The sequence below is a fragment of the Equus przewalskii genome, chromosome 26 (genome assembly GCF_037783145.1).
Source record: "Equus przewalskii isolate Varuska chromosome 26, EquPr2, whole genome shotgun sequence".
Taxonomy (NCBI): Eukaryota; Metazoa; Chordata; class Mammalia; order Perissodactyla; family Equidae; genus Equus; species Equus przewalskii.
The window spans coordinates 19,243,593-19,264,825 of record NC_091856.1 but is presented as its reverse complement, the minus strand read 5'-3'; the positions used below and the strand labels follow the sequence as shown (position 1 = coordinate 19,264,825).

At 44.1% G+C, this 21,233-nt stretch overlaps 1 protein-coding gene across 1 annotated transcript; it reads left to right on the top strand.

Moving 5' to 3' along the window:
* The first annotated feature begins 9,633 nt into the window (after nucleotides 1-9,633).
* TEX48 (testis expressed 48) lies at nucleotides 9,634-19,258 on the top strand. The gene is made up of 5 exons (XM_008536063.2): nucleotides 9,634-10,449; nucleotides 14,666-14,772; nucleotides 15,003-15,125; nucleotides 17,632-17,760; nucleotides 18,927-19,258. The coding sequence occupies exons 2-5, from the start codon at nucleotides 14,769-14,771 to the stop codon at nucleotides 19,028-19,030; spliced, it is 360 nt and encodes a 119-aa protein (XP_008534285.1). The 5' UTR covers nucleotides 9,634-10,449; nucleotides 14,666-14,768; the 3' UTR covers nucleotides 19,031-19,258.
* The last annotated feature ends 1,975 nt before the right edge of the window (nucleotides 19,259-21,233 follow it).

Below are 21,233 nucleotides of genomic sequence, written 5' to 3'. Positions count from 1 at the left end.
ACAGCCCACACGTGCACTTCATAAAGGGGGAAGAAACCTTTGCTCCGAGTCTAATAAGGGCTTCTCCAAGTCTTATAAAGCCTTATAATTCTGTGACAAAAGAAACGACCTACTCCCTGCCAGCAACGACAATATCATGCGGCTTTCAAACCTTATAGAGTAAAAAAGTCCGTTCCGTCTAATATATGTAATAACCTTTTCTTCCCAAATTAGCCTGTCTATGGCTTTGTGTTCACCTACTTTGAAATCATGGTTATTGGATTTCCAGTCAAAATTATTAACCTTTTATAAATCAGACTCATTTAATTTATCACTCAAAAATCCTCTTACTTTAAAATGCAAGTATTTCTCTCTCCTCATGGAAGGAAATAATTCAAAATGGCACTGAAGCCCAGGGCCAACAGAACGCTCCTCTGCCACAAAATTCGTGGCTGTCCTGAATTTTGTATGAAACGTATGAATAACAACAATAAAAGAGCAACAGTAGGTCTAAAGGGTTTACTCTGCACCTATTACTTTGAGTTCAGTGTCTCAAGGAATCCTTCAAGAACCCTGAGAGTTAGGTGTTACGATCCCATTTACAGGCACGAACACTGAAGCTCAGAGAAGCTGCATAACGTGTATAAGGTCACACAGCCGAGGCAGGGCTGAGCTGGAATTTCATCCTAGGCAGTTTCTCCAGAACAAAGCACTTAGTGCAGAGCCTCATACATGTTACTATTATGCTGACTCCCCATAAAATGAGTCTTGCCTGTATTTGGGCAAGGTGGTCCCAGGGATTCCTACCCACAGCTTCCGGCTGACTTCCACGAAAGAAGCCCATAAGCCCTTCTGGAGACTTCCAGCATCCTCCCCAAAGCGAGAGGATTTGTCTTATTTTCCTGGTTTCTGAGAATGTTGGATTTCGCTTTTCAGCAAAACAGCCTTCAGAAATAATCTCTTCCCTGTCCCTGGGGAGTGAGCACACTGGCTTGAAATCAGTTATAAGGCTAAGTGGAGAATCACGGTGAAAGGCGGGGCCTCATCTTGCTAGTCTCCAACCTCAGTTTCCAGGGAGCAGCTTCTAATTCATCCAGTTGGAGAGATGACTGACAAAGCCAGTCCAGGGGGCGGATGTTAGAAAGCCGCCAGATGTCGCACGTGGAGACAGCATCCCTTCCGACGCCGTGCCTCTGTCCAGGAGCAGACAGAGAAAACATTGCAAAAAGCGATGGGGGCACATCGGTAGATAAAGCTACTGATTTGGAAATCCTCAATCTCTCTTTCTCAACTGCTTTTTAATTTTTTTTTCCCGGAAGAATGTGTCTCTTGTCTTGTCACACGCTTCTTTTCTGTCCCCCTACAGCTTGGCACTCCTTGAGGGTATGTTTTCGTACATCCCTTCTGCTTTCTTCTTTCAAGCAGTGAGGCCACCATAAATATAGATTCTTACTCAAATCCAATCGAAGTGTATTTGGGCAGCATCCTCCATGGAGATATGGCACTGTGCTGGGATTTGTAATATAAAGAGACAACTAGTATTGCTGTTCAGAGGCGAAAAAAAAAAAAAAGAAAAAGATGGAAGCTTGAGCTTGCTCCTTTATCTTTCAGTCAAGTCACCTCCATCTGGGTCAGGTAATATGACAGAGCTTTGTGAGCACAAAGCTTACAAAGAGGCAGCCTGGTGTGACATTGGGGGAGACGCAGATGTCCTTCCAAAATGTACCACATGGTGCAGTTCAACAGCAATTTCACAGATGCCAGTTCTTCTCGCCCTGGGCAAGATGGGAATCGTGGGTTCCCTTTCAGAGATGAGTAAAGGAGTCTCAGAGAAGAGAAGTGACTCGCCTGAGTGGGAAAGGCAGAAGTCTGAATCCACCTAAGGATAAGTAATCTTTTGGGCCATGCACCTCGCAGATGATTTGGTGGTAAGACCAAAGCATCCTTGGAAGGAATGGGGAAAGCCCACATTTTGACTCTAGATGACATGCTACCCCACACTGCCCACAGCCCCTTCTTCCCTACCCACTCTCCCAAAACAGGAGGGAGAAAGAACGAAATTCAGCACCAAGAGGGAGTGTCCACCAGGTGTTCCTGAGAAATGACCAGCAATGACTGTGACACTGTTCTGTGGACCCCTCTCAGGTGACAGGGACTTGTAAAGCTTTCTCTTTGGAACCCAAGTCCTTTCGGTTGCTACCCAAGAAGGCGCAGAAGGAAGCTCTCTGGCTCTGCTCCGCAGCAGATAATGTCACTGTGAAGTTTCACCGTGATAAAGAGATGACTCAGTAATTACTCAGAGAAACCATAGCGTTTCAGAGATGTTCTCCGGGACCACAGCAGGTACGGTGATGTGAGCTTCATCTTCTGCTGCAGCCTTTGCATTTAGTGTCAGATCTGAGTAATAAGTGACACGTTAAATGACTGGTGACAGTATTCACCCTTCCTTCCTCCCCACCCCCACCACATTCAGAAGTCAGTCAATGTGACAAAATTTCAATACCAAAACCTTCACCGAGAACAGTGAAACTTATTCTCTCCGTTTTCCCACAAGTCTCAAATTGATACTGGAAATTTTTTTCTTTGTCTCCAGTGTAATCGAAAAATGTTTTTATTTAGAAGCAATCCAAAAGTCAAGCCTATCTTTAGAATGTGAAATTACAGAGGATTTTTCCAAGAGGTTCTTCAGTATCTGTTATGTAAGAGCCACAAAAGGGTTTTATTTGTGACAATCACCTTGGGGCTTTGAAGAGGGTCCGGGGGTTAGCATTCCTGGAAATTGAGAAACCTAAATCCTTGGAAAGAATAAACTGAATTTCCAGCTCAAAAAGTATGAACAAGAGGCAAGTTTACATTCAGAATGATGCCCTTCCACAAGCTTCTTAGAAAGGAAGCACAAAGCCATCCCAGAACATTTATTATAAGGTCACAGATATAATGTTGTACATCAATCAGTATTTCCTAAATGCCATTTATTTACATATCATTGTGCTTCAGCCTATTATCTTTACTATTATTTGCTTAATATTTTTCCCTAAGCCATTTCTTTTTTTTTTTTTTTTTGAGGAAGATTAGCCCTGAGCTAACATCTGCTGCCAATCCTCCTCTTTTTGCTGAGGAAGACTGGCCCTGAGCTAACATCCATGCCCATCTTCCTCTACTTTATATGTAGGATGCCTTCCACAGCATGGTTTGCCAAGTGGTGCCATGTCCACACGCGGGATCCGAACCGGTGAACCTGGGCCACCAAAGCAGAACGTACAAACTTAACCACTGCTCCACCAGGCCAGCCCAAGCCATTTCGCTTTTTAACACTAAAGCAAATGTACACATTACGACCATAAATGGAAAAGGTCAACAAAAATATAAATACAATAAAAACAAAATGACGTACTTAAATTCCAGTCTGACGCTGTCACCTGCCAAAGGCTCGGAGCCTGTTGGCTGTTTTCTTCTTGTTATAAAGAGAGATCAGCCACATGTATGCAGGCATTACAGAGGCCGGCACCTAACTGAGGCTTCTTTCTTTATATAATTGAAAGGATTAATACGGGAGCCGCTCTCTCATGCTGTGATCCAATGCTACATCGTGTCATGTCCACGTGTGACCCTAAGTCATCTCACTTCCCACCAGGAAATACTGTGTTAAGACCTGCCCCCAGCAAACATCCCAAGGTCTCTAACTGATCAGAGCTTTTGTTCAAACAGACGTGGGTTAAGATAAGGTGAATGAGTGAGCTCAATCTTTCCTCTCCTGTGGACGGTTCTTTATATATCTAAGGGGATCTCATGCCCTGGGTCTCACTCAACAGCTGTGTAACAAAACACCCAAAACTCAGTGGCAACAGTCACTTATCACCATGCCCTTGTCTGTGAGTTGCACGGGGGTCAGCTGCTCTCAGCTGGGCTTAGCTGGGGTGCTTGTCAGGAGGGACTCTGATCTCTGTCTCTCATGTCCCTTCTGCGACTAGTGGGCCAATGGAGCACATTCTTTCATGGCAGCAGCAGAAGAGCAAGAACAGAGGAAGCAACATGTCAGGGATGTGAAGGCCTACACTCAAAACCCTACTACTGTCTCTTTAGCCCACAAGCCATTGACCAAAGCAAGTCACTTAGTCAAGTCCAAAATCCAAAGCAGAGAAATACATTCTACCCACAATGATGCCGTGGCGAAGGTATGACCATGGCAGGAGCAAAGAATTGGGACCAACAATGCCATTGCTACCCCCCATATCGCATTTGATCTTTCTGGAAAGCTTCATATGACTGTACCTTACAATATTAAATGCAACGTGCTCAGAAGTAAATTTAAGTTCTTACACTTACAGTTAACTGATTCTGAACAAGAGTGGCTGAGAACATGTAACGTGGAAAGAATAGTCTTTTCAACAAATGGTGCTGGGACCACTGGATATCCACGTGCAGAGTAAGGAAGTTGGAGCCATACCTCACACCATATACAAAAATTAACTCAAAATGGATCAAAGACCTACATGTAAGAGTCAAAACTATGAAATGCTTAGATGAAAATATAGGAGTATTTCTTCATGATCTTGGGTTAGGTAGTTGGTTTGTTAGATATGACGTCAAAACACAAGAAACATTGGGCCAGCCCTAATGGCCTAGTGGTTAAAGTTCAGCACACTCTGCTTCAGCAGCCCAGGTTTGGTTCCAGTTGCAGAACCACACCACCCACCTGTCAGTAGCCATGCTGTGGCAGTGGCTCACATAGAAGAACCAGAAAGACTTACAACTGGAATATACAACTACGTACTGGGGTTTTGGGGAAGGAAAAAAAAGAGAGAGAAAGGAAGACTGGTAACAGATACTGGCTCAGGGCCAATCTTTCCCAGCCCCAAAAACACACACACACACACACAAGGAACAAAAGAAAAAAGTTAAATTGAACTTCATCAAAATTAAAAACTTCTGTGGGGCTGGCCCAGGGGTGCAGCAGCTAAGTTGACACGCTCCACTTTGGCGACCTGGGGTTCACTGGTTTGGATCCCAGGCGTGGACCTAGGCACCGCTGTTCAAGCCATGCTGTGGCAGGCATCCTACATATAAAGTAGAGGAAGATGGGCATGGATGTTAGCTCAGGGCCAGTCTTCCTCAGCAAAAAGAGGAGGATTGGCAGCAGATGTTAGCTCAGGGCTAATCTTCCTCAAAAAAAAACTTTTGTGCTTTAAAGACACCATCAAGAAAGTGAAATGACAATCAACAGAATGCAAGAAATATTTGTAAATCATATATCTGATAACAGTCTAGTATGCAAAATATATAAAGGACTCTTAAAACTCAACAATATGTGGACAATCCAACCTTTAAATGGGCAAAGGAATTTAATAAGCATTTCTACAAATAAGATATACAAATGACCAACAAATACATGAAAAGATGCTCAACATCACTAAGCATTAGAAAAACACAAATCATAACCACAATAAGGTACTACTTCGCACTCTCTAGGATGGCTAAAATAAAAAAGGCAGACAGTAACAAGTGTTGTCAACAATGCGAAGTGAATGGAGTCTTCATTCATTGCTGGAAGCATTCTAAAATGGTACAGCCCCTTCTGGAAACAGGTTGGCAATTTCTCAAAAGTTAAACATAGAGTTACTCTATGACTCAGCAATTTCACTTCCAGGTATATATACCCAAGAGAAACGAAAACATATGTCCAGAAAGAAATTTACACATAAATATTCATAGCGGCATTATTCATAGAGCCAAAGAGTGGAGACAACCTAGGGGGTCAGCCCAGTGGTGAGGTTTGCACTCCGCTTCAGCAGCCCAGGGTTTGCAGGTTCGGATCCCAGGTGCAGACCTAGCACTGCTCACCAAGCCATGCTGTGGTGGCATCCCACATAAAATAAAGATTAGCACAGAGGTTAGTTCAGGGCCAATCTTCCTCACAAAAAAGAAAAAGTGGAGACAACCTAAATGCCCATCAACAGATGAACAGGTAAACCAAATGTGGTATATCCATACAATGGAATATTATTTGGCAGTGAACATGAAGTGAATGAAGAACTAATACATGTTACAAAATGGATGAACCATGATAAGATTATGATGTGAAAGAAACCACACACAAAAGACCACATACTGTATGATTCAATGTATATGAAATGTCCAGAATACGTATATCCACAGAGACAGAAAGTAGATTAGTGGTTGCCAGTGGTTAAAAGGAAGGGAGAATGGACAGTAGTTGCTAAAGGGTATAGAGTTTCCTTTTTGGGTGATGAAAATATTCAGGAATTAGATGGTGGTGATGGTTGCACAACTCTATGAATATACTAAAAACTACTGAACTGTGTACATTTGAAAAGCATAAATTTTATGGTGTATGAATATCTCAATAAAACTGTCATTTTAAAACACTGAATTTAGAAAACAATTAATTAGAAGGCAAAAGTCATGAAGAGAGACCTTTCACCAAAGAGGATGTATGGCTGACCAATAAGCACATGAAAAGATGTTTAACATCATTAGCTACTGGGTAAAATGCACCTTAAAATCACAGTGATACCAGAACATATCTATTAGGATGGCTAAAATAAAAAATAGAAAAAAAAAAAACCCACAGTGGAGAAGGTGAGACAAATAGGACCACGCATACACGGCTGGTAGGACTCTAAAATGGCGCAGTCACTCTGGAAAATAATTTGGCGCTTTCTTTTAAAACTAAAGTGGATTTACCATACAAGGCAGAAATAGCACGCTTGGGCATCGACCGCACAGAAATGAAAACTTATGTTCATACAGAAAGTAGTACACGAAAATTCACAGCAGCTTTCTTCTTCATGGCCCCAAACTGGAAACCATGCATCTATCGTCCAGTGGGTGACTGATTAAACAAACGGTGGTACATCCCTACCGTGGATTATGAGTCAGCAATAAAAAGGAACAACTACGGATACACGCCATAACTGGCATGAATCTCAAGGAAATTACGCTGAGTGAAAAAAAAAACTCAGAAAGATACATACTGCATGTTTCCACTTATGTAACATTCATGAAATGACATCACTACAGAAATGGAGAACGGATGAGCGGTTTCCAGGAGTTAGAGATGGGGGAAGAGGGGGTGGGGTGGCTGTAAAGGGGTGACACAAAGGAGCTTTGTGGCGATGGTAGTTAAGTGTCTTGATTGTGGTGGCGGTTACATGAAGCCACACACGTGCCAAAATTGCACACAGCTACACACACATACACACAAGTGCATGGACGCCTGGTGAATTTCGAATAAGCTCTGTGGATTGCGCCAACGTTAATTTCCTGGTTTTGATATCATTAGTGATGCGAGACGTTAACACTGGGGAAGTCGGTGAGGGGTTCATGGGACCTCTCGGCACATTTCTTTGCAACTTCCTGCGAATTTGTAATTATTTCAAAATAAAGTTTTTTCAAAACCTAAATTTATCCTTATTCAAAATCTGCTCCTCTTCTTGAATTCTCTAATTTCACATCCACAGCTGTGACAGCTGGAGACACAGGCATCAGCCCAGGCTCCTCCTTAACCTTCACTGTCAACAGAAAACAATAAGAATAATAATAATAAGCAACATTTATTGAATCCCTCTTCCCTACAGGCCCTACCCTTACGGCCTTCCATGGCTGGTCTAAGGTATCCCTCATATCAACTCTATTATTGTTCCCACTTTAAAGATAAGGAAACTGAGGACTGGAGAGGTTAATGGCCATGGCCAAGGTCATATAGGAGGTTAGGAAGCCAGGCCCACGGGGAAGGAAGCAATCATACCACATACACTTGAATGACAAACCAACCCCAACCAGAAGACAATCCCCTCGGCTCCCCAGGCAAAGATTTTTTCAAGTCTTTTGGCCAACACAAATGCAGAAACATTTAGTGCTCTGCGTGAAAGAACTAAGCCTCTATGTACATTGATTCAATACATTTTATGTGTTTACAATGGCATATTACATAAAACACATTAATTTGGAAATATTGCTGTCCTCACTCGCCCGCTTTCTAAGACAATTTCATTCAAACGCGTCACACACATCTTTCACTTCAGCATCTTCACGGTTTTCAACTCACACAAGTTTCCAGAGTAGATTATTTCCTTTTCTAAGTTATTTGAAGAATAGTCCTTTTGAATCCATGTACAACGCTGTTCCTGAAAAGCTAAAAGATCCGTTCACACAGCATCAAGAAAATTTAGGGTTTTTTTAATTTGAGCTGTCGGTCGGTGGTTCCAACGCTGTCCGAGAATTAAAATCATACTGCATTATAAACTTCAAAGTTGCTAAGAGTCTAGATGTTAACTGTTCTCAACACAGGAAAGAAATGACAATTAATTGACATGATAAAGGTGTTAGCTGACACTACCATAGTAATCATATCACGATATGTAAGTATCAAACCGCGTCCTACATCTCAAACTTACAGAATGATGTGTGTCACTTAGATCTCAACTGTTTTTTAAAGGGGTAAAAAGTCACCTGGGGAGCTCTAAAAACTACCAATGCCCAGAAATAGTGATTTTACTGGCCTGGAGCGGACACTGGGCGTGGCCCTTTTTTAAAGTTCCTCCTGCGAGGCTATGCACAGCCTGAGCCGAGAACCACGGCTCAAGTGGTTCTCAGGCTTGGTTACCTAAAAGAACCTGGAAAGCGTAAAAATACTGATGCTCAGGCTTGCCCTCCCCAAGGATTCCAATGTATCTAGAGTTAGACCCCAGGGCGTCCTTAGGTTTCCCAAACACCTCGGATGAACCACACTTGGAGCCAGAGTTCAGCAGCTGCAATATGACCACTTAGGAGTGTTGCTTTATAAGTGAGGTTTAAAGGACTGTTAAATATTTGCGATGGTTAGGTCATATCCTCCTCCCACCTCAACTCCTACCGCGCCCCCCCGCCCCGGGACTTCCAAAACGGTGCCGAATCTGTGCTTTCTTCTGTATCTTTTGTCTCAGGTGACCTCCATAAGCATCCAAAGAGAGCACGGATTGAGAACATTTTAACCTAATTTGGCTTCCCCAAATAGTACTTGGTTGTCCTAAATAAAGGAACTGAAAGTGTGTCCCATATGGTGAGAGATTCTGTGAGGACTCAAGAATAAAGCTTTCAGGTACATTCCTGAAAGATCGACTGGGAAGAGAATGTTCCTTTATTTTTGCACGTATCATTAATAACAACCATTTCTTGCATGTGTTCGACAGCGAGGCACCATGTGAAATGTTTACCTGATCTCACTTAATCCTAAAAATATATATAGGACATTTAATTATTACTATTCCCATTTTAAAGAGGAAGAAATCGAGTCGTGGAGTCCATTTGCCCAAGGTTAGCACCCAGCTGGTGTGCCAAGACCGAAGGCGGACCCAGGTGGTCTGCGTCCCGTGCCACGCTGCCCCCTTCTGGCCCAGCCGTCCTCAAGATGCCTTCACAAGAGGCACCAGGATTTCCGGTCCACTGCCCCAAAGGACAGCACGGCATCATGAAGAGAGGGGAGGACCACTGGAGAGAGGTCAGCAGACCTCCCCCTCCTCCCCGCCTGTGGGGGCCAGTCACACCCCCCCAGTCCACAACATTCCTGCTTCCGGCTCTGTGACGTCACAGACAGCCTCCCCTCCACTCTGCCAGCTGCAGGTGAGCGAGGCTCAAAGGTCAGACCTGAGAGCCGGAGGGGGATTTGTTCGGTGCTTAAAGGGACAACATCTCCATCACTGCTGGGCACCTTTTCGCTTTGCTCCAGGAAGCAGACGCCACCCCTAACTTACCTGGACCCCTCTGTTTCTCTCTCTGGGTCCCAGTCTCTCCCTCTATGGCTGAGTGACCCCTGAGGGCTCCTCCAGCTCCAGAAGCCTTCCCGTTTGACCTCACTGATCTTTCTTGTTCTGGTCCAAGTGCTGTGGGGTCACTGGAGACCTGAAGTTCACAGCCCACTAGGGATAACCCCAGGGCCCTTTTCTTTGGCTCCTGCTTCCATCTAGAGGAGGGCAGTGGTAGTGCAGGACACCCCACACCGCACCCCGCCCCAGCCAGATTCCTCCTACATCACCACCATCCACGTTATTAAGTACTTACCGACTGCCAGACACCGTGCTCAGCACTTTCCAACATTATTTAATCCTCACAACCACATTCTAGGGTAGATACTGTTATTAGCATCCCCATATTACAGATAGGAAAACTTAGGTTCAAAGAGATTAAATTCTTCTAAATCTCACAGCTAATAAGTAGTAGATCTTTAAGAATTATATCCCAAAGAATGTGCCTGTAACCACTGCTCTGCTCTCCCTAAAACCTTTCCATTTCTGAAGAGGGTCCAAAAGTTCATAACTCTTTGCTGCCAACACTGGGAGGAGGAAGTGGTTCTACTCCCTCGTTCTCGTGAAACGGCTGGGTGGAGGAGGTCTGTGGAAAGTGTCGGCGCTAGACTCAGACAAGGCTACGTTTCAAATCTCTGCTGCATGTTAACATAGAATAATACCCAAGGTACTCATTATACGTAAGCTGCTTTAGAGGAAGAGACCACCATTCCATAGGTGAAACAAAAACAATTTATTTCTCGTTATACGAGAAAACTATGCTTCTATGACAGAGTCTCCGAGCAAAGCTAATAGCTGATATACACGGTCTTTAGGGAGGTGTCGAGTTGATGGACAAGCAGTGGTATTTCAGAGGGAGGAGTGCTTAGGAATGGAAACGATCAGCTGTGAAAGTGTAACACTGTCACGTGTCCATTGCTTTCAGGAGAGCAGTCACCAAGATGAGTTTCATTAATAGACCATATGGGTTTAAAACGGGTTCTGGTGACTACCTATGACCATAGTTGCAGAGTAATCGGTCTTTATTTAGGAGTGTGGGAACTTCTTTTTTATTCCTGGTCTCCCCCTTTTGGCCTGCCTTCAACCAAAGCTGCAGAAGAGAGCCTCAAGGACTGTCCAGATCTTCACCACTGTCGCTGAAATTCCTTGAAGACACAGTTCCATTTTCCCACTTACAGAGATCTGTTCAGTTTGAGCATCAGCCAGCCTGAGGTCTTCTTGTTTTTGTCTTTGTGGAACCCTATGTTGAGCCAGTGGCTGCAGAAAAGTATTTGACCCTCTGGACAACAGCCACTGAATGACTATGGGGCAAACAATAATAATTAAAAGTATTTTAAAAAGAGTCTGAACGGCACTCTAGAATCATGACCCACGATTTCCGAGGCGTGACCAAGAAAAGAAATTTCAGATGATTCCCTGGGTCTACTTTAGACAGCCAAGTTGGCTTTTCTTTGGGTTTAGATGTAGATTAACCTCACCTGTGGCGTTAATCCAAGTGGAACATGAAGTGCGAGCAATGGTGCATACTCCCCTTGATTAGTCAAAATAAAATCCACAGGTATTCTAATATCCGTAATTACTTGAGCTAAGGATTTTCAACTGGTTGGTTAAGTCCCAGGGCATGGGCTGCAGTATTTGGTGAGGGAAAATGAGCAAGTTGTCCAGCTCCTATCGAGAACTCACCATCCTCAGAAGTCTACTCCACCTGTGGGTATTCCTGCCAATGCTGTGTTCAAGAAGATGTAGTCCATTGAGGGTCCTTGGGGGACCATACTTAGAATGGTCCCAGTATTCGTCATACAGAACAATCAGTCTTAGTCCTAGTTGACATTGAAGAGTCTGATTTCCATATAAGAAACAAACTCTATCAAGAAGCAAACAGTATTTTTGTCCATCTATATGATCAATTCCCTTGGGAGTTTAGAGGAAGGATAGGAAAGTGTTGAGTGCTAAGTTCTCCTCAGAGTGGCATCACTGGGCAGATTTGGATGGCTGTCCTTCCACCATTATGGAACATGAGTTCCTCCAGTGGTCTTTCTGCTCATAGCAAATCCGTGTCCTTATCCACAGGCTCCAGATTCTTTAAGAACAGAGGATCTTTTAGTCCTGTTTTATATTTCAGGAGCCAACTGTTTTATCCAAGAGGCCATAAGGTTATTTCGATTTCTAGTTAAATATTTAGGACTCTTTGAAAATGATTAGGAGATCTAAGTTGGCAATTCCCATTCCAATTTATTTTATCTAAGTCCTCTATTTCAGGTCTGAACCTGCAGCAAAAAGAGAAGAAAAGGCCCCCTTTACTTAAGCTGTTGGTCTGCCCTAGAATGTTCTTTGAAAGTGTCCTGAAGTATATTCAATCTTCTATTGATTCATCTTGATTTTGTTTGCAATTTGGAATCTTTGCCCAATCTACCCTGAAGAGAAAGGTTTTATGAAATAGTTTACGTGGTGTGTTTCTTATTCTTACCTTCTCAAACCCACTTTTTTGAATTATGCGTGTGGCGAGGGGTTATGGAAATCTTCTGGTCTTTTCCATCTTGCTGCTTTTAAACATTTTGCCCCACTGTTGAAGGTCAACAATTAAGTGAATTAACTGGTACAAGTACAATAATTCAGGGCAATAAGTAACAGAGTAACTAACAGAATCCTGAATTATGCAGCAACTTCCTGTCATTCTGAAATTTGGGATTATTCTAAATATTTGCCTCCACTCAACTCTCACCCGGAATTTAAACTCAGCCTCTCTAGATCCACCTTCTGATATACGAGTTTTAGGAGGATATTGTGCAATGTTCATTATTCTTTTCTAGAAAAATGCCCCAGGAAGAAAGCTTACTTAGGCAGTTGGGGAAAGAAACAAGAGGAGAGTCAGTGGGCGGTTAAGAAAAAGCTAGGTGGAGAGAGAAAGAGAGATGCAAAGAAAGGAGGTTTCAGAAGGTTTGTGTAGGAGTGAGACCTTTTTTTTTTTTTACTTTCTTTTTGAGCCCAGAGCATACCAATCAAAGAAGCCCTCTATTGAAGGTCTGGTGTTCTCATCTTCTCTTTTTTCTAGAGCTCCTCTTGAACCTCTTATTTTTGACACTGGAAGTTTGCCGTAATGGCCAATGGAATTCTAAGTCATCTAGCAAAATTTTGCTATTTATTAGGATCAGCACAAGACAGTGCACGCAGCGGGAGTATATATGAGAAGCAGGAGTTTTTCCAGAAAGAGGCAGCAACTTTAATGTAGATGAGACCATGACAAACAGGAAAGAACACACTACAGTTTGTAGTTATGCATGGTGTCTTGAATTCCCTGGCCAAGGAGAACTTAAAGGAGTCCATAGGATCCACGACCTGGAAATCACTGACTCCAGAATATAGGCTGAGCAAAGTGACCTCCTTTCATTGAATTAACAAGACAGAACATGTGCTCATGCTTTGGAGGGACTCAAGGCAAACTCTTAGCAATTAGCTTTATACAAATTGATCACCAGTCTAACAGACTTCCAACCATTGGTTCTCAGGGCTGACTTGTGGGGAGGGTTTGTCAGATCCATGCTTCCATTCCTTCCTTATGAAACACTTCCTTCTACATTCAACATACACAAGGCAATCTAGACCAAAGCAAAACCCCTGGAGACAAGAGTTTATATAAGTAGAGGAAGAAAATTGAAACTAAAGCAAGCAGCACAATAAGCATATTAATGGCAAGTATATTTGCTAAATGGGGCATCCTAAAACAGAAGATCTAAATGCCTTATATAAATTTCTATTTGCTTATAAATCCTAAGAAAATATAATAAATTCATTAAGGAGAGCTCAATGAAATACACCAGAGCTCAAATCATGTTGGAAAACTCACTTGGCAGCAATCCAAAAGACAATTAGAGATTGGGGCTCAATGGACGCAGTGAGTACCCCTCGTGCTCCAAGGATCCCACAGAATGGGGACATCTGTGTGTGTCTAGCCTGCTAGATATATCTGACCACAGTATATAAATCGTGCTATGTTGAAGAGCTTATGTACAGGAAGTTAAAGATTTTGTATTCATTATTAAGAAGTCAAGGATAAAAGAAACAAGGCGGTCAGTTAGGAGGCGATTTCCATCATTCAGGCAAGAGATGATGGTGGCGTGGACCAGGTATAGCAGTAGAGAAAATGAGAAGCGAGTCCCATGAGGGACATAACTCACAGAGTGAACTGGGTATTGTGACGGACATTAACCAACACCGTGATAAGAATTTCCTATAAGGGGGTTTGCCTCAGAAAGGGGAGTATGAAGAGGAAGCATCTAGAGACCAAAAAAAAAAGGGACTAAAACAAGGCTTTCTGATTCTGAACCATCAGAACTAGAAAGATCTTTGAGGAGATCAGCCAATCTAACCTCCTTTTATTACCGATGAGAAGCCAGAGACCCAGAGAACAGCATGGACTTCCCTAAAGTCAGGCAGCAAGGTAGTGGCAGAACCAGGACCTAAACCTACAAGATGGTGCCTCATGACCATGTTCTCCGTGTTCTCGTGGGACCTGGACCAGCCGGAATAATTTGGAGCCAACAAGCCACATAAAGGGAAGAGACAGGAAATGGAAAGACTATTGACGTGGTATTTATTGCGTACCTGGTACCACAGGTACTATTCATATACTTAACCCTTTACTTCTGCAAAGTAGGCATGATGAGTCCCATTTTCCCCATGGTAAAAGTGAGACTCAAGAAGGTTAAGGAATTTACCCAAGAACGTGCACCTGGGAATGAGGAGAACAGAGATGTATCTACCAGCTGACCATGTTCATGTGCACTTCAGCATGAGCTGGGCTTTCGCTGCAGTGGGACCCTCTCTGAAGCGTGAACACAGGTAAAGGACTGGCATTCTTCAGCCACAGTCTTCTGTTTATTTAGGAAACAGCCCTGCCCAGGGAGCTGGCTTCAAATTCAAGATCAACCGATCCAACAAGGCACCCTGCAGGCAAAGCTGGCAGAGTAGACGCTTCAACGCATTTCCATGGGTAAGACGATTTTGGATAGAATGGGGAAATGGCCAAAAAAAAAGATGGTGACCTAGGCAGAAGGGCCTGGACCTGCTGGCCGTGGGGAGCTACAGAAATTGGGGCGAGAGGGGGGCTATTATACCTTGGGAGAGGCTGCCCCAATAAGACCCCCAGCACAGTAAATTTCCAGTGGGCATCTGGAATTCAGACCTCAGAACCCACGGCCCTCATTCCTTTTCCTCCTACAGCAGCCCACCAAAACCTGGCCTCAAAGATCTTCTGTCTGTGCTGCAGACACTGTGAGGAGCCCCAGTCCATAGATGACTCCAAGACCTCCAGTCAAACCCAAGAGCAACAGTCAGCGATCCACAGTAGGTACCAGACAAGAACAGCCTGCCTGGCTTCTCTAGACCTTATTTACTCATCTCCCTCCTGCTGAGAGACCCTCAGATTCGCTTCAGTTTTTGAGTGATAATTCCAACCTAAAATGAGGTGGGGATTGGGGGGCTAAGGACCTGAACCAATAAACAACAGAGCTTAAAATCTTCATCCTTAGAGTGAGATCGAGGGGCCAGCAGTATCAGCATCACCCGGGAGCTGGTTAGCTCTTTCAGACCCCACTCCAGACCTACTGAGTCAAAACCTGCCTTTCAGCATGACTCCCAGGGAAACCTGAAGGTGCATTACAGTTTGAGAAGCACTTGGCTGAAGGCTACAAAGACAGTGGGGAAGATCTCTGCCTTTGGGGCCGGGGCTGCTTCCAACCAGCTCTGCCACAGAATTGGGCAGGTCACTTAACCACGCTCTCCGAGCTTCAGTTTCCTGACCTGTAAAATGGGGATATTCATAATATACTCTTTCTTTCCACTGTCCTTGGGAGGAATGAATGACATAATATATTTAAGCACCAAGCACAGGGCCAGAACAAAGTAGAGATTCAACAGATGTCCACAAATGGAATTTATATACGAGTACTCGTCAGGAAGGACAGGCTCTGCTGTTGAAACAAATGAGTCTTGAAATCTCAATGGTTTACAAAATGAAAGTGTATTTCTTGTTTACGCAAAGTCTCGTACACATCAGCCATCCTTCTCATCCTCGGCCAGGGCATCTGGAACACATGGGTTCCAAGGCTGCCATGGCAAGGTCAGAGATAGAGAAAGAGAGAGAAGCATCCTGGCCTTCAGTCTGCAACTATGTCCTTCCTGATGATCCAGGACAAAAGGTCAGAGTGGAGAAGGCTGGGGGGTCAAAATCAGCAATTTCAAACAGAAAAAAAACAGCATCATTATTGTCAGGATCAGGCAAAGCCAGGACTGACAGGTACACAGTGGGGTGGTGAGTGGTAGGGGCAGGGGGGCTGGCCAGGCATCTGGCACAGTCCCACTGAGAGATGGGACAATACAACGTCAAGGAAAAAATTCTCATGGCATATTTTGCCAGAAATCCATAGGGAGGGTCTTTAAAATACTTCCCCTGGAAGGAGTTTCACAATAAAAACCAAGAAGCTTAAAAACAACAATCCCTTTTTCCAAGATAATAATAATGATCATTATGAAGTGCCTATTACAGGCAAGGCCGTGTCTGGGCACCAGGGGCCCAGCTGTGATCAGATAAATCGTCGACCGTTTCAGAGCTTGCACACCAGGAAAATGTTAGGATTGAATGCCTACGATAACTCGAAGAAGTGGTCATGATTATCCGAAATGGATGCATCACCTTGCAAGTCTGAAAACAGAGGCAGAGAGAGGTGAAGCAATGCACTCGAGGGACGCAGCAGGTCAAGGCCAGAGCCGTCTGCTCCATCACACCACACCGCTCAGCCTGTTGACAAAATCTTACACTTCCGGGAATCTACAAGTATATAAAACGCAGCCTTATATACAACAACGTTCATCACAACAGTATTTGTAGTAGTGAAATTCGAAAACAGTCCGAACATCGAACAAGAGAACATTGGTTAAGTAAATCTTGAATTATTATAAAACAGAACGTTATGCAACCATTATTTCTTAAAATGTAGTGACATGAGAAAAATGTTTATAATATAATGGCACAGTGGTTAAAGTCGCTTCAGCGGTTCTCAGGCTCGGATCCCAGGCACAGACCTGCTCACCACTCATCAAGCCATGCTGTGTTGGCATCCCACATACGAACTAGCGGAAGATGGGCACAGATGTTAGCTCAATGACAACCTTCCTTAAAGCACAAAGAGGAAGAATGGAACAGATGTTAGCTCAGGGCCAATCTTCCTCACCAAAAAAAAATATATATATATGCATAGGAAAAGACTGGAACTGTGATAATATCTGAGAGGAGGGGGCTTTGGGAAATTTCTTTCCTACTTCCTATTCATAGATATTTCCTAGGTTTTCTATAATGGATATGTATTATATTTATAAAAGGAAAAAAGAAAATTTTAGTTTTTAAGAAGAATACATACTTTGGGGCCAGCCCATGGTTGAGTGGTTAAAGTTCCACGAGTTCCTCTTTGGCAGCCCGGATTCGGATCCCGGGCGCTGACATATTCCTCTCAGCCACGCTGTGGCAGTGTCCCACATACAAAATAGAGGAAGATGGGCACAGATGTTAGCTCAGGGCCAATCTTCCTCAAGCAAAAAGGAGGAAGATTGGCAGCAGATGTTAGCGCAGGACAAAATCTTCCTCACCAAAAAAAAGCAAAATACATATTTTGAATCCAATACCTGCCTATGAGGGGGAGAACTCAGAAGACTGAAGGAGGTAGATTCAGGGACTCCCCAACCCATACTAGCCACCACTGGCCCGTGTGCACTCCTTGGAAGTCGGCAAAACGCCTTCGCTGCCGTCATTTCCTCTGAGCCTCCCCACATGACCACGTGCAATTATCGTTGCCAGGTTTGCAGAAGGATGAACTTGGCCCACAAAATCCCGAGCACACTACAGCAGCCTCCTCCTTGCCTCCGGGACGACCGCTGGTCCATCCAGCAAAGACAGCCTCCGCTGTCAGCAGCAGTGAGCTTGAGGGTGAGTGCCAAACTGAGATCCTAACCCTGGCCAAGAACCCCGAGGGGAGGGGCCCTGGTCCTGATGCCCAAGCTCCAGTGATATCTGAGCTAAGCTGGGGGGGGTGACAGGAAGGATGGACGGACCACTCCTATCAGGAAGCTAGAATACACTAGAGAGGGTCTGGGGGCCTCAAACCCGCCTGTGTGATGCTCTGAGCTGGGGATGACATGAGGGGCTCTGGGAGGAAAGAGCACACCATGCTCTCCTTCCAAGTCCTTGGGGCATTGTCTGAGATGTGTCTTTTGAGTCACTGTTTGCTTAATGTCTGCTTCGGCCACCAGACAGTAAGTTCCGCGAGGGCAGGGGCCACGTCAGTTTGGCTTCCCCCCAAACCCAGCCAGGTGCCTGGCAAGGAAAGAATGCCAGAAAATTCTCGTGGATTGAGCATACTCCAGTTGGGGGAGAAATGCCTCTGGGTCGTGGAAGGACAGAAGCCCAGTCTTGGACAGCGGGCACATTCAGGAAGAAGGAATGGAGTCACATGGCTGGGCACCAACTGTGTACCTGGGTGACCTCACATAGCTCAGAACGCCCCACGAGGCTGAATGTTGAGAGCAAAGGATCAACGAGCGCAGCCATTTCAGACTTCCCACAAGCTAAACTGTCTTTGGCAACAAAATCTCACACAAAGTCTAAGTTTTGTAAAAGAACAAAGGGGTCGTGCTGTAATTGAATTGAGGATGGGGGGCGGGGAGTCCCACTAGCTCATCCATCCCCTCCATCTCCCCTCCCCACCCCCCAGAGGCTCCACGGAACCGAGTTTTCAAACCTGCCTCTCATCATACAGGGAAGGCTGAGGCCCACTGGGGGGAGGGGCTTTCCAAAACCAAGGAGTGGCATTAGTGTCAGAACCAGGATGGACCCAATTCTCCCAACTTTCCAAGCCACTGCACTTTGCAAGACACCCTCCCATTGCTGAATGCACCAAAGGACTACAAAACGAAACCTACTGCAGAAAGTTGTCCCTATTACAAAGGACTTCCGCGTCCCAGGCTGGAGTCCGCTTGGCTCGCACGGTAATGGAGACAACGTGACAATGACCCGGGATGGAGGCACGCAGGACAGTCCAGCCAGGCCCAATGCAAAGTCTTTGCCCGGCATAACTTTTTCCTTTTTTCTTTCAGATCTGAATATACACGATTCCCAAAGAGGTTTTTACAAGAGAAACCTAAACCGCTACTCCCGGGATCACTGGCCCTTCCAGCCCTGCCTCATTGGGAGACCCTGAGCCTTCTAGTCAGCAGCCCCACGCAGGTCTCTGAGGCTGCACAGCGGCTGGAGCGTCTCCAGGAGGAAGAGGGCGGCGCACAGAGGTCATGAAGACGGATTCGGAAACTCCCCCAGGAGGAGGAGAAGATGTCTGAGCCATCCCCCGTGCCGCGAGCAAGAGTCACTTCCGCTCCTGAAAAAGCCACTGCAGGAGGAGCTGCCTCCAATTAAAGTCCGTGATTGCATCCCAGGACTGGGTGCCTCCTCTTTTCCCCTCCCCCTTACCTAGGAGTCTCTTCCAAACGGTGTCTTATCGTTTTGAAAAATACTGTCACATCTAACTAACCTAAAACAATTTTTTTTAACTTTTTGGACAGCTTTTTATTACGTTTGAAATAATATCAAACTTACAGAAAAGTTGCAAGAACGGTACAAAGAACTCCTATTTACCTTTCACCGAGATTCACCCAATCTTTACGTTTCCTCATTTGCTTCATCATTTCGTCTCTCTCTCTCCGTCTGTTTTCTGAACCATTGGAGAGTGAATTGTGCTCATCACGTCCCTTTACCCCTAAATCCTTCAGTGTGTATTTCCTAAGAACAAGGATGGTCTTGTACATCACTCCAGCCCCGTTATCAAAAGCAGGGAATTCAATGTTGGTACATTCAGATTTCACTAATTGTCCCAAAAATGTCTCATAGCTACTTTTTGGCCCAGTCCAGGATCGAATCCCACATTGTGAATTGCTTGGAATTGTCGTGTCTTTAGTCTTCTTTAATCTGGAACGGGTCTGTCTTTATCTTCAAGAGCTATACATTTCTGCAGAAGACAGGCACAAGTGTCTTCTAGAATGTTCCTCAATTCGTGTTTATCTTTTGATTAGATTCCATTTTTGCATTTTGGGCAGGAATACCACAACAGCCATATTGTGTCCTCCTCGGTGCATCATATCAAGAGGTACGTGGTGTACGTAGGTCCCATTATTGGCGATGTTAACTCACTTGGTTAAAGGGCTGTTTGCTGCCAGGTTCCTCCACTACGAATTACTATTTTTCCCTTTGGAATTAATTAGTAATGTGTGGGAGGGGGATACTTGGAGGCTCTGTGAATATCCTAGTCCTCATCAAACTTTCACTCACTAGTTTCAGCACTGATAAAAGATTCTTGCCAGAACCATTCTTATGATGATATTTGCCAAATAGTGAATTTCCCAATTTCATCATTCCTTCTACATCCATTAGTTAATCTTCTACCGCAAGGAAAAGCTTTCCTTCTTGCCCTTTATTAATTTATTGGTATGTTTGTTTGTTTATATAAATTCAGATTCATGAAATCCTTATTTTATTAAAGTGGCTATAATCTACTACTATCATTATTTATTTTGATGCTCAAATTGTCCCATATTTGACCAATGGGAGCCCACTGGAAGCCAGCTCCTGTGTTCTTTTGACATGTCTCCATGATTCTTTTAACGCTCTTTTTTAGCACACAAGGTATTTAGACTCATATTTTCCCCATCTTAGCCCTGGAAATAGCCATTTCTTCAAGGAGCCTTGGTTTTTCTTGTAAAGAAGTGTTTTCAGAAAGCAAGAGCTCAGCCTTAGGAGTGCTTGCTGCTACTGGGGCGTCATTACTTTTAGGCCTTTTCAGTGGACAAAGCTAGGAAATACACAAATACACATACACATATGCAGATATAAATTCACAAAACACACAAACACAGAAAACAAGGGAAAGAGATAACAACAAACAGTAGTTCACACTCATATCTCCAATTCAATCCAACACCATAGAATTTATGCTGGTTTCCCCTTTTCATATTTGTAATTCCTTTCGCCGTGAAAGACTTGGATCCCACTATCTTCTATATATTTACTCATTTGCCCAATCCTGAAATTAGTTTCAGAACAATTGCAGCTCTTTTTATCTGTTACCTAAAGATTTATATCCAAATACTGCAAAAATTATTTAAGTTACTTCTTTCTCTTTTCCCCCTCCTGGTGGTTATATCATTCCTTTGAAATAGAGTTGGTTTCATTTGCTTCTGTTTGTATTTAATTTTAGCATTTTCCCCATCCTTGTTGATCTAATTTTGGGGGTATATAAACCATGAATCTGGTTCCAAAGTCAAAACAATACAAGAAGGTACATACAGAAGTGTCACTCCTCCGCCAAACCCTTCCTCCTTGTTCCCACTCACGTTGGTTTCTGGTTTATTCTT